The sequence below is a fragment of the Pholcus phalangioides genome, unplaced genomic scaffold, assembly GCF_987345545.1.
Source record: "Pholcus phalangioides strain wild (caught in Gottingen) unplaced genomic scaffold, Ppha-v1.0 ptg000009l_1, whole genome shotgun sequence".
NCBI classification, from domain to species: domain Eukaryota; kingdom Metazoa; phylum Arthropoda; class Arachnida; order Araneae; family Pholcidae; genus Pholcus; species Pholcus phalangioides.
Window position 1 is genome coordinate 46,074,904 of NW_028301602.1, and position 14,652 is coordinate 46,089,555.

At 33.3% G+C, this 14,652-nt stretch overlaps 1 protein-coding gene across 1 annotated transcript in view; it reads left to right on the forward strand.

Moving 5' to 3' along the window:
• The window catches only part of Cul4 (cullin 4), a 35,894-nt gene that overhangs the window by 8,508 nt on the left and 12,734 nt on the right, over positions 1 to 14,652 (forward strand). The window contains exons 4-11 of the mRNA XM_089236385.1: positions 1,312 to 1,385; positions 2,532 to 2,694; positions 2,920 to 3,092; positions 5,823 to 6,009; positions 6,459 to 6,651; positions 7,836 to 7,873; positions 13,414 to 13,480; positions 14,135 to 14,331. Coding sequence (XP_089092511.1) covers positions 1,312 to 1,385; positions 2,532 to 2,694; positions 2,920 to 3,092; positions 5,823 to 6,009; positions 6,459 to 6,651; positions 7,836 to 7,873; positions 13,414 to 13,480; positions 14,135 to 14,331 — 1,092 coding nt within the window. The remainder of the gene's footprint in view (positions 1 to 1,311; positions 1,386 to 2,531; positions 2,695 to 2,919; positions 3,093 to 5,822; positions 6,010 to 6,458; positions 6,652 to 7,835; positions 7,874 to 13,413; positions 13,481 to 14,134; positions 14,332 to 14,652) is intronic.

Here is a 14,652-nt window from a genome sequence, read left to right on the forward strand (position 1 = left end):
CAGTCTGCTTAATGTCTCTACTCATCAAAAATCATGCTACTGTGTGTATTTTAAGGAAAAAAAGATTGTCTCTCTATTGTATAATGGTAAGAGCTGTTGCCCAGTATGCAAGAGGTCCTGGGTTCGATTGCCTGTAGAGAGAAATAACACTTTTTTCCTGTTCACCTTGTCATAATATCCAGAAAGCGTATTGATTTCAATAAAGACAATAGTTATACACTTCATATTTTTTCCTTATAAAACTGGGATACACAATCTTCTTGATCTGCGGACCAGACATATAAGATGGCTACAACTCGCAGGTCACAAACTTGTGAACTTTTAGTTGATTCATGAAATGATTTCGTTTATATATTTACACTTTATTTACAATGGCTAATATTTACATAATACAAACGGAAATGCTGGTAGAGAAAAATGTGGCCTGTGCACGACGAGACACAGACACGTGCGTCGGTGAGTAGGACAACATCAACAACAAACAAGCAGAGTCAGATGCCTTTGACTCACCATTTTCTGCCACGAGCAGAAAATAAAATTATTATACAAGCTGCAAAGATACGCCAGCGCCATCGTGCGGGCAGCACGATGTTAAACTTATCGTGTTGTGTTAATGTTTTTTAACCCTTCTTATGTGGGCAGTTTTCAGCTTTAGTGGTAAAAAAAGTTTTATTGTTTCTTTTAGGTGCGTGCAATACCGGCCCGATATTGCAGCCCTGTTGCCCTTGCTTTTTTTCTCTCTCATCAGCAGACAAAGGAAAGGAAGAAAAAAAAATTAATTTGGACACCATTTAATCGTGTTCAAATTGAATGGCGTGTGTTTCTTTGTTATATTTTTAAGACAGGGAGAAAGAAAATTTAATTCCTACATTTTTAAAAAAGCGGCATTTTTTAAAAAATGTGACAAAGAAATCCACTCTAGCAACTATCTGCAGCTGAAGAAGTAGATTTAATCTAGTCCTTTCCTTAGGTCAGAGGTTGTGCACTCCTGCTTTAGAAAGCAAAGACAACACTTGTCAGTAAAAGAAATATGTGAGATTTATAGTTATGTCTTGTTTGGTTATAAATTGCTATATGTAAATGCTTCATTTACTTCCAGCATGGTTATTTCAATGTGGAAGGCAGCAAATATATTCTAGAAATTTTCTATTATGGCAGCTGGACCTAGGAGTTACTTTGGTAGAGATGAAGCAGTATAATGTTGCAATGTCTCACATTATCGCAAAAAATATTTGATTGAATTTTTATCAAGTATTTTTTTCCGTTAAAATTTCAATGTCATTCCTCATTTGATTTTTTTTTCTTTTTTAGATAATGATAAGAGGCATTTTCCTTTTTCTGGATCGTACATATGTATTGCAGAAAGCTAGTGTTCTATCCATATGGTGAGATTTTTTTCGTTCTCGGTACAGTTGATACTTGTTATAATGCCCTCACATTATAGCTACCATTCCATTATAGCAACCTATATAATGTCTCAAATGTTTTCATATAACAACTATCTTTTATATATATATACACACACACACACCTTTTGAAGTACTCTTCCATTGTAACCATACCACTTGACATCTTTTTGTCTTGATGAGTTTTCTCAGAATTCATGTCTCCTGTTTAGTGTTAAATATTTTCTTCAATGAAAGTAATTATGGAATAAAAGTCCATAAATTTGTTTTTTTAACAAGACATACAGAAAGAAACAAGCCAAAATGTGCCGATTTGGTTTTGGAAATGTGTGGTATGGTTATGACAGAGTACCTCTTTTGTTACAGTGTCTGTTAAAAAAAGGCCAACTGTATATGGTTGATGTTAATGATTACATGAATAAATATTCTTCCTTCTTTTACTTCTTAAAACTTAGAAATATTAAAATAACTGGGTTTATGCCCACAAAGTTGAAAACTTTTTTACATTTTTGTAATAAATTTATCTTTATTCATTATAAAAAGATTTTTATTTTAGTCATACCCGATTTTTTTTTACAACTTCAAGACGGCAATGCTAGCCAGTCTCCCATTTGAAAAAGTTTCTGCATAGAACAGGCAGACCCTTAACATGTTACTTAAATGAAATGAAGTATGTTGCATATATAAATGAATCACCATTTTCACTCCAAAAATATATGTTAGATGATCGCACTAGTAGAACATGAAACACTCATAATTCTGACAACATAAATATGTTGTGGCCACACAGTTACTCACAACACTTGTTTCAGCATGTACCAATTTGTTAGAAATTTCCAAGAAATGTTTACAAAGTGAATGTACAGCTAAATAGTAGTTGTCACATCATTTAAAATTTCAGGTCTGGAATAATTTCAGATGCTAAATTTTTTTATCAATAAATCATTTAATTAACTCTAAAATGTGATAGCCACCATAAATCTATGCTATTTAAATAATTAAATTGTACTGGCTTTAATAAATATAGGCTGTATTGCTTTTTCTTTGTTGTTTAATGTTCAATTAAATTACTTTATAACTTAAGTTATGAAATATAATTAATATTATGTACTTAATGTTTTCTAGGGACATGGGTTTAGATTTGTTTCGTACTCAAATCATTTCTCATGCTCTTGTCCAGAGCAGAACTGTTGATGGCTTACTCATGTTAATAGAAAAAGAGCGCAGTGGAGAAACAGTGGATAGAGGCTTGTTAAAAAATCTTCTGCGAATGTTATCTGATTTGCAGGTATATCTGTGTTACTTCATTTCTCAATTTATATGAAGTATAATAATTTTCATTCATCAAACAAAGAATTCAATTTTTTTTTGAAGAATTAGGTATTGTGAACTCATGCTGTTTCATTCAAAATTTCATATAGGCAAATCTGAATCTTTTTATGCGTTGATCATAACACTTTTGTATGTAAGAAAAGTTGAAATAAGACAATTTAGAATTTTTATCTATTCACAGATCTATCAAGAAGCATTTGAGGTCAGATTCCTGCAAGCTACAGAGGAACTATATGCTGCTGAAGGGCAGCGTTTAATGCAAGAGCAGGAGGTACCAGCTTATCTAATGCATGTTGACAAACGATTACACGAAGAATGGGAACGTCTTCTACATTATTTAGACCACACTACCAAGTATGTTACAATCATTTTAAAATCTTTGTCAGTATAAATTGATACTTATTGATGTTTCACATTGAATGAAAAATTTTTTATTCTCTTTGGTCTTTTTTATTGCCTGCTTTTCTGTGAATTGTGAACAGCATAACCTTGAACCCTTCAAGCTGTTTCAGAAATTTAAACGCCAAACCCTATTCAGAGTATTGAATTTTTTTTTTTTAATTAACTTTTTTGCAACTCTGCTGAAAATAATTTATATATTTTTCAATTTTAATTCTAAAATTGCAGAAAAAAGGAAGAAAGAAAGAAAACATTGTCATAGTAAAATGTCTACTCCATACAATAAAAATTTTACTGGATTATTTAAAAAAATAATCAGGCAGTAAAAAATTTCACCGCCTTTGATGTACCATGTTCTGAGATCCGTGTAGAGGGGTTAATTAGGAGGAATTTGAGTCTGAAGTTACCTAGTGTATATCTAGAATCTTTTGGTTAATAGAAATAATCCCAAAAAATGTAAAAAAAATAGCTGCAGATCATAGTAATATTTTGTCTGATTGCAGAGTTTCGGCATACATATCCAACTTTCTAATTTCATACGACACTGCTTAAGTTTGTCAAGCCAACTTTGGCTCTTGCCGTAGAAAACTTTCACCACTCATTTTTTATTGAAGATAAAATATTAATCTTTGATGACACTTTTATCATGTATATACACTCATTGCCATAAAAATTTGCACACCCAAAAGAAGTTGTCAAAATGAAACGAAATTTTACACACGTAAGTACTACGTTGTTATAAGTAAGTGATTAGAAAATCCAAGAAAAAGGATCATTTATTGCAGAAAAAAGTACAGATGAACAGAAGTTTTAGTACTCTGTTGGACCCCCTCTAGCGCGAATGCATGATGCGATACGAGCGGGCATTGAGGCATACAAGTTCCGTATGATGTCCTGAGACATCTCATTCCACAGTTGCTGTAAATGCGCCTCTAGTTCGACCAACCTCGTAGGGTGTCCACCTTGCCGTCCCAAATGATCCCAGATATGCTCGATTGGTGACAAATCTGGGGGTAGAGCAGGCCAGGGAAGGGTGATAATGTGGCGGGGGCAGTCTTGTGACATCCTTGCTGTGTGTGGCCTAGCATTGTCTTGTTGAAAAATGGCTCCTGGGAGCCCTGCCATGAGTGGCAACACATGTGGCTGAAGGATGTTATGGACATACCGCTGGGCTGTCATTGTGCCATGGATCAATATTAGGGGTGACCGTGTATCGTAAGCAATGGCACCCCATACCATGACACCAGCTGTGGGAGCGGTGTGTCGCTGTAAAGCGAAGGCGGGATTGAACCGTTCACCACGGGGCCTCCACACACGAACACGATTGTCATCACTGCTCAAGTTGAATCTTGATTCGTTGCTGAAGACGACCTGGTTCCATTCCATTGCAGTCCAATCCCGTCGTGCTCAACACCACTCCAAACGGAGGCGTTGGTGGGTGGGTGTCATTGGCAGCACACGTAATGGGCGCAGCGATACCAGATGTCCTTCAGCCAGGTGCCTTGCGATGGTTCGGGAAGACACAGGGGCCCGTAGTGAAGCTGCTGCCTGTGTCTGGATAGCGGCCAATGAGGCAGTTGGCTCTACGCGTGCGTTTCGGATGATGTGACGGTCTTCTCGACGACTGGTTTGTCGAGGGCGTCCTGTACCTGGTCGCCGTGTAAATGACGTCTCTTCTGTCCACTGGTCCCAACACCTCCTCACAGTAAAATCAGAACGGCCTAGTTGATGAGCTACTCGCCGAGCTGACCACCCAGCTTCCATCATCCCGATGATTCTTCCCCTGTCGAACTCTGACAACTGCTCATATGGTCTTCGACGGCGGCGTAACGGCATGTCTACCTCAGCATTTCCTTTGCAAACGATTAAATACACTCCAGCAAGCTCTGTTTACCTGTTTTATACTCCAAGGAAAACGAAGTTCAACGCCCTCTAGTGGCATTACGCAAGGCGCAATCACGCTGCATTTCTAATCATTTGCATATCTGCCTGACATGTACCTTCAGGCACAACTTTCGTTTCGATCCCACAATTATTTCTTGGTGCGCAAATTTTTATGGCAATGAGTGTATATTGTTTGTAATTTCATTTTTAAATTGGGTTGCTGTATTTTTGAAATATATAACATCCATATTTGTTATAGGCATTTTTTTCTCAGCCACCTTGTTGGGCATTTTGTCTGTTGTGGATTTGTATTAGAACTCCTTAGGCATGTGTTGCTTAAACCAATCACTAACTGTTTCATCAAGCTTGTCAAATTGAGATTTTTTCAAACAATCGTAACATGGAACTCTATCATTTCTGCTTGGGTTTTATTTTGAGTGTTGAACAGTTGGTTCTTTTTACTATTCGATAATCAACTCAATTGTTCTGATTGATTTGCCATTTTTGAGTCTTTTCATTGCTGCTATTTATTTTGTCATTGATATCTCAGCTCTATTTGATTTTTTTTACCATGACTCAACAATGAAAGAGGCACGTGACCAGACCGAGGTCACTAGTGGGTTAGATCTGAGAGTAATTTGTAAAATTTAGGAATAACTGGTTATTTTCAAGAGTATAAGGAATTTTATCATTTATAATTTAAATTTTTTTTTTTTTTTTGAAAATTTGTTTTCATTATGGAGTGGAAATTAGTTCTATCTTTTGAGAATTTCATTAATATTTCCTCTATTTTTCTCTTAGAAAATCACTAATCTGTTGTGTTGAAAAGCAATTGTTAGGAGCACATCTGACGACAATCTTGCAGAAAGGGTTAGATTCACTTCTTGATGAGAACCGTATCAGTGATCTATCTCTAATGTACAGTCTATTTTCTAGAGTTCGAGAAGGTTTGCCAGAATTGTGTTTGCATTTTAACCATTATATCAAGGTATTTCCGAAATATTAAACTTTTTTCTTTTTTTAATTATGGATTTCTCTTCATGTTACATGCAGTGTGCAATGTTTTTGAAACATTATACTTTTTGTCATAAGGAAATGACAGACTGTAAAGTTTTAATTTTTCTCAAAGCTAACTCATCACCAGATAATTAGACATATCCATAAAAGTGCCAAGTGTTGCCATGGAAGTTATATCCTATATTAATCTGGCACTATTTTAGCAAAAAAAATGAAATGTTAAAATTCTCAATATTTTTGCTTTAAGAGAAATTTTAATGGACAAATTTTCATTTGAGAAGTTTTTATTGTAAAAGAAATTGATTAATGAAATTTTCATACATTAACCACTCATGGCATAATTTAGATTTAAAATAATTAGCCAATTCATTGAATGTAATGTAAAAGAAATAAGTTAAAAGTTTGGTTTTTTTCGTATAGAAACGAGGCCGTGTTATAGTCACAACACCTGAGAGAGATAAAACAATGGTGCAAGAATTGCTAGATTTCAAAGACCATATGGACACTGTGGTGAATCATTGCTTCCAAAAGAACATGAAATTTGTTAATTCTTTAAAAGAGGCATTCGAATGTTTCATAAACCAGCGAGCCAATAAACCTGCTGAATTGATAGGTCAGTATTGCGTAATATTCACACTGTAAATTTATGCCTGTAATATATGGCGGCATGTAATTCTTTCATGCTGGTAGTGATCTGTTCACTCCTAATAATATCTAATGGAATAGAAGTTGTTGCTTACATTTTTTTCACAAAGATGATTTTTTTTCATTCCTATAAAAGGTTCATGTGAGTTGGAGAAAAGCCTGAAAATTTAAGACAGTGAACCTAAAAAATTATCATGAAATTGTTGTGATGATATAAACTCTAAAATTTAAAATTTACAAATCTTTTATCAAATCATGAAAACTATGATAAAATTAATGTTGGCATTGCTAAACGAAGTTGCATGAAAAATCGTATCGTGAATAACAAGGAGCAAAGAAGTAAAATGGGTCATGATATGTAATAGTTGCCATGTTAGCAGGACAAAAGAATCTGACAATTTCTCTTCTGTTAAATTGATTTGTTGTTCAGATCCTTATTTGCTTCTTTCTAATCCTACAATGAATGATCTTTGAAAACTCTTTTATTTTCCTCCTTCTGTACTACAGTAGTGTTGCAGTGGCTAAAGATTGTGCAACCCCCCCCCCCCTATTTTGCTGTTTGTCAACAAAAATACAACCGAATGTTTTTTCTAAATTTTTTGCAAAGAATAAACTATTTGTACATTTTCTGTAACATCCTGACTTAACAAAGATGAGAGATTCTAGAAGCTCTAGCAAGTTGGTCCTCAAGTTGTCACAAATAAGATTCTTTTGATAAACTGAAATAGGTTTGTGTAAAATGTTCATAAAGTCATTACCTATTCCTTCCTTTGTATGTCAATAGGAGGCTATCATATCTCTGTGTGGGTGAACTGCTAAATTAAAATAAGTTATCCTGTCATTACTCTTGTCTTGTTTTTAGAAAAGAAAATTATAGGGTGAAGGCAAGAAAAGTTCAAGGTTAGATAAAAATTTTAGGAAAAAAAAATGTTCAGAGTCAAGATATTGAGAAAGAAACAATTTGTGAAAATCTGGGATATTTATTCATAAAATTAAGTATTTGTTGATCGGCATTATTTACTGTTTTGATTTATTCAATTTTTTTTTATTTTTTTTTGAGAAAACCGATGAACAAAATTTATAATTGCGCTTTTTAAAAAATAAAATTTTTTGTGAGTATTTTTTCTAATTGTTATTATTGTGTTTTTTCAGCTAAGTTTGTTGACTCAAAGCTGAGAGCTGGAAACAAGGTGATACTTTTAAAATTTTATTTTAAACTTTCTGAAACTTTTTTTTAAATAAATACTGTTTTGCATCAATAGAAAGTTTTGAAAACTATTCAAGCTTTCTCTTCACTGCTGTAACTGGGTGACCAATGTCTGAACAGGGTATGAAAATATTGATTGGGAATTTCATATTGATGGGATATTTCTTTAAATAATTTGTAAAAAAAACATTCTTTTTTCTTCCAGATAGTGCATGGATGCCAGTAGAAAAATCTGCATATTTTATAGGATAGCATGACCAATCATTCCTTAAGATTTAGTAATTAGTGAATAAAATTTCTGGATGATAGATTTGCAGATTATATGCAGCTGCTTATAATGTTGGCTTATAAAGACAACATTTTTTCTCAAAGTGGTAAAATTTACATGTTTGGAATAGATACATGAAATTATGGTAATTTTCCCATACCAGAGGAAGAAAGCCAAAAAAAGGCAGCTTTTAAACTATTGATGAAGACAATTTTAAAATTTCAGATAGCACCTTAGTTAATTTAAGTGTATACACTCTAACACTTTGTTTAGGGATCACTCTTAGAAAAGCAAAAATATGACACCCCCCCCCCCCAAAGCGAAGTGACTCCTAAACGGAGTAGGCCACGATCTTGCTACTTCCCTCTCTTCTATTTATGCATCACACATGATCTGTCACAGTAAATCACCTTTTTGTAATTCACATTAGTGTAGTCTTGATAATTAATTCAAGTTAATTTATATTAATTGACCCTGCCATTCAAAATTGTGATATATCGTGAAAGCTAAATATGTTTTAAAAGATTACTTTAAATCAGGGTTGTTTGGTTTAAAGCACGTTGGTTTTAACCATAGTTTTTTTTAAATCAAAGTGGCCTAAATATTTTTTTTCCATGAAAAATATCATATTGGTTCATTTATTAGCCAAAATTTTTAATTCTCACCACATTTTATATTCTTTGGGTACACTCTGATAATATATCTTTAAATGGTATAAGATGATATAAGTGGTTTTTTTCAAGAAGTATCATAAAAGTGGCCTGAATATATATATATCTTATATATAAATGTGAAAGTATGTCTGTCTGTTCCTTGTACAAATCTACAGTTTTAGGCCGATCGTAGCCAGATTTTGCATACATACCAAACAGGACCGGGATTGAACCGTAGGCTACTTTAAAAATTCGTCGGAGCTGGGCGAATGCCCGAAATGGGCAAAAAACTGTCGAGCAACAATGGTTTTGGGGCCTCAACAATTACTTTCGGAACGTTTACTTTGTTACCTTGGTTTCCAACAATGCGTTTCAGACGTGTGTATATGCCTTCACAATGGTTTGTCACATCTTTAATTCTGCCATTATAACAGTTTATGTCTTTATAACGGTTTGTAACTTTTCCAATCCTCCCAGTAATTGAAGAAAACCTGGGAAGAGCGCCAGGTATTTCTGCTAGCCTATATACAGGGTATCCTGTAAGTGCTACTGCGGCCTTTATCTCATCAACCGCCCATCATAGAGGTATAGTTTCAAACTAAAAAATGCTTAAAAGGCGTTTGAATAATATTTGTTGGACAAGCTGGACATATGACGTCACTAACAACGGAGAACAACAACTACGACGACAAAATTGGAAATAAAAATGTTTAATGCCAGCTGATGAACTCAATGCTTCCCTCAAATCATCAACACTCTGGCACGAGGTTAAAAAATTATTATTATCCACCAACATGCTAGTTTAACGAAAAATGACTCAGCACTGCTATCATTTTCACGTCAGTTGATCAAACTTGGCGATGGAAAAATTCCCGTAGAGACCCAAGCACTGGACTCATTACGTTCCCAAATGGATTTTGTCAGTTATTAAACTCAGTTCAAGAACTTGCAGACAAAGTCTTGCCAAACATTGAACAAAATCACAGAAACCATGAGTGGCTTTGTGAGAGAGCGATTCTGGCATCGAAAAATGACAGTGTGAACAAGATCAACGAACAAATCCTAAAAATTATTCCGGGAGACTCCACATTTTACAAATTGGTTGACACTGTCACAGACACAGAGCAGACAGTTCTCTATTCTGCAGAATTTCTGAACTTTTTGGATATTCCGGGTGTGCCACCACACAATTTGACCCTCAAAGTCGGAGCACCTATAATGCTTTTAAGAAATTTGGTGACACCGGTACTCTGCAATGGCAACAGACTCTGCGGGAAGAAATTGCACAATTACATCATCGAACACCGATTCTAACTGAATGTGCCAAAGGAGAAGACGTCTTCATTCCACGTATCCCAATTATCACTGAAGAAATGTCATTCACTTTCAAGCGATTACAGTTCCTGATTGGTTTAACTTTTGCCATGACAATCAACAAAGCGCAAGGCCAGTTGTTAGCAGTGGCAAGTATCAACCTACTTGAGCCCTGTATTTCTCACGGATAGCTTTTCGTTGCCTGTTTGCGTGTTGGTAATCTAAAAAATTTGTACATCTACACACCAGATGGAAAAACAAAAAAAAATTGTGTATCCACAAGCGATTGCTTCAAGTTTTTAATTAAACTATTTAAAAAATAAAAGTAATTTTTTCTTTTTTGATGCAGACATTTTTTTTGATTAAGAATTAATAAGCTATATATACGTATATAAATTTTTTACGGGGCGGGCAACGTCGCCGGGTATCAGCTAGTATTTTATATAAAGTATCTTAGTTAAAGTTATATACAGAAGCCAAAATTTCTCATTCTTACCACATTTTCTAACCTTTGGCTACATTCTGATGCTCTATCTTTAACAAATTCATGAATAAGAATATAAGGGATTGCATTAAACATCTAAATGTAGTGGTGTATTATCTGGGTTTTTTTTTCTTTCAAAAAGAAGCAGCAACAGTAGTGACACCATCCTGCTAGGGGCAAATGGTCTTATAATCCAATAAAGACACCAGCTGTCCGAAAAGGACAAAAGACTAGTGTACTAGTAGTTATATTATATCTCACATTTTCATTTTCTTTCCCATAAGAGGTAGCACATCTTATACTGTATATCACCCAGTCTTAACATTCAATAGTTTTCTTTTATACTTTCACCATTAAGCTCAGTTAATCGGGGTTCTATTGTGTAGTAGGCACATATTTATGAAAAATAATCATTTATATACAGGGTGATTATGATTAAAGTTTTGATTCCAAAGCTATACAATAAGAACTACTGATCAGAATGATTTGAAAATTTGCATGGATACTCCTGAAGCAATGGAAATTTCTTTGGCAAGAGAAAAGAAAAAATGTGCAAGTAGTGCAAAATGTGCAAGTAGATGATGCTGTACTTGGCCTGCAGTAGGCCTATAATCTATGTTGTGCCACCACATCATTTTGGCATTTCAACAGCATCAGTATGGCTATATTCTGATCAATAGCACAACTTTTATCAAGATGCACATTGTGATATCAGCAAAGCAGCTGCTGAAGAACCGTTTTGACAATAACAGGATGACATGACACCTGGCCGGCTGCCAGTTCACCTGACCTTAAGCCTTGAAATTTCTGACTGGGGAGGTACCTCAAAATGTTATGAACAGTGGTTGGATTGCAATCTTTGGTGAATTGAAGGCACATTCACATCATTACCATGACGTAGCCTGATCTGTTGAACAAGCATTTTTGTGCTTTCATCTCATAGCCTAAACACGGTGAACAACATATGTAAAAATTTTTAAGTAAGTTGTAGTTATTTGTTCAATTACTTCATTTTTGTGATGTTTCCCAGAAATAGTGTAATGCTAATTAAGTTATCATTTTGTCGTGACTGGCTGTCATTTTCATTTTGCAAGCAAATTTCCCACGTGATGGAAAGTGCCATTAATTTTACATTTCTAAATATTTTTTCCCCCTTTGCCATACAAAATTCCATTGCTTCAGGAATATTCATGTAAATTTCTGACAATGGTTCTTTTCTTAGTGTTTTTGGAATCAGAACTTTAATTATAATCACCCTGTATATCATAAATCATTGCTAATTAATTTTCATTATTTGTGCTTTGTTAAATACATTATATTCACCTAATTTTAGCACAGTTTCTGCAAAATAGCTTCCTAATTAAGCATACTGAAAGTAACTACCTTTATATCATAAGGTTGATAATAACGTTAAGAGAATTTTCAAACACAAAGTAATTCATTGAGTTAAGAAAAAAATAATTAAATTGCAAAAGTTGGTTGTTGTTGAAATGTAAGAAATATTTATAGATTAATTACTATGGGAATAGTGTTAATTACATTAACAAACATTTTATTTTAATTAATTATTAGAAGTTCGAATGATTTTTCTGAAATTTTGTTTTAAATGTTAATGCTATTTAAACCAAAAAAAAAACCCAGTTTTTTAATAGTTTTTTGAAAAAAACTATTTTTCTACCAACCTTGCTTTAAATAGAATGAAATAATATACTATTAACATTTATTCACAAACAAAAAAAAAAAAAAATCAAACTTATTTAGTTATTTAAAAAAAAAAACTGGAAAAAAAAGTTTACAAGGGGTAATTTGCTTTCATTTTTAAAAGTGTTGGGAACAATACATTTTTTATTCACTTTTCAATGATGGAAGCGCTATAGACCATAATAACTACTGGAATATTATTGATAAGTGATTAAAAGGATGTAGTGATATAATTTTCATCATTATTTACCATGTATAATTTTTGTGAATGAAAAATACACCATTTTCGGAAATTTAAAGTTTAATTTTCAAAATATGAGGAAAGTGTGGGAAGTCAAAATTCCATTGTAATGGGTCAAAATTTTCTTATTTGGCCTCTCATTTCAAGTCTTTCTAATAGAAACGTTGTGCAAATATGCATTTTAATGATAAAAATATCAAGACTTCAGAAAAATGATTGTACATTTCTGTAAAGAAAATTGTCTTTATCTTGTATGATAGGTTAGGTTTTTTTGAGACCAAAAACAAAATATGAAAAAAAATTTTAATAATTGGTTGCGAGAATTCTAAATATTTCATTTTTTAATCTCAGTAAAAAGATTTTTATTTGGAAAGTGTTTGTAATGAGTTAAAGAAGCAAAACCTTTGTCAAGGTTGAATAAAAATTGGAATCTTTGTCAAAGTTCCTTCCTGCAGCCATTCCTCTCGGCCGAGCTACCCATCCCCAATTGAGCTTTACAGGCCAACCAGCCTTACCCATATTGGAGCCATGCTTTATAAAGTTGTGGAAAAACCACTACAATAAGTGACTGTTGAACTTATCGTATGAAATTTTTTTTAAGGGATTCTTTCACAAAAGTGACCCATAAAATTTAGTTTATGGGTCAACTTTAAAAATTGAAGACACATTATCAGGAGTTTAATAATATGAAAACTTTAGGGAACAATCCGATTTTGCACAAAGTAGTGATCTAGCAAGTGGAGTGATGCGTTATCCGGGTGACCTGCTAATGATGTTTTACTATATATTAATGCATATTTAGATAAAGAGTTTAAATGGGCTGGTTAATTTTTTTGTTTTCAAACATTTCTATATTTCATAGGAAGCCACTGAAGAAGAGCTTGAGCGGTTGCTAGACAAAATAATGGTGCTATTCCGCTTCATACATGGTATGTATTATATATCTGAAATTTCAAATTTTCAATAATTTTCTGGTGGATTTTTGTTAGATCAAGCATTTCTTAATTTTTGTCTTCTAATTCTAAATTTTTATTGTATATTATTAATACAAAATTCACCACTTGATTGAATAACGTAAATAGTAGAAAACCGAATCACTTTTCTTCTCAAATAAAATTTAGCTGTCAAAACTACTATTTTATCACTCTTTGAAACTACTGAGTATTTCAGCAATTTACAAAAAAAAGTGATCGCTGCGAGAGCTATTAACATAAATCATCAATAGTTAGGATTCTGTTTGTATACTAAAAGTATGTAGCAATGATTGTCTTAAAATTCTTTATTAGAATTTTATACAATTTTTCTCCCTACACAAGCTAATCACTTGCTGGTTCCCACTTTTTTATTCACTTTCCTGGTTATGAATATGACTTTAATTGAATCAAAGAATTTAAAAAAAAAAACTTTCTCTCAAATGTTTGTTTTTCTCACTGGTTTTGTTGTTGAATTTTTATTGAGCTGCTTATACTAATAATTTTTAAGGATCTTCAATGGTGCAAAATGTCAAAAGGAATTTGTCAGTCATTTTAAAGCATTAGTTTTTATTTATTCATATCTTCTCTCCCCCCCCCCCCCCTTCTTAGGTAAGGATGTGTTTGAGGCTTTTTATAAAAAGGATTTAGCTAAGCGATTGTTGGTGGGCAAAAGTGCTTCTGTTGATGCAGAGAAGTCCATGCTTTCCAAGCTTAAACAGGAATGTGGAGCAGCTTTCACTAGCAAATTGGAAGGCATGTTCAAGGACATGGAGCTGTCCAAGGAACTGATGTTAGCATTCAAACAAGTAGGTTCGATGAAAGGTGTATATGAATGTGCTCAGTAAATTCCGAAATTTCATGTGGCAATAATTCTCATAAAAATTGAAATTCAGTTTATATAGTATTTTTCTATAAATCAAAATTTATTATATTAAACAAATGTCTCATAATTACAACTGTGAAAGCGGAAATCCAGTTAAATACACCATTAGTTAGTCTTAGAAGGATTTTAATAACTAAGTTGAAATTGACTTGTCATTAACATTACTACACAAGTTGTTTCAATGATGGGGTTTTTTTTAAATTAAAAAAACAGTTTTGGAAAAATAAAGATTTAGGAGAAAGGA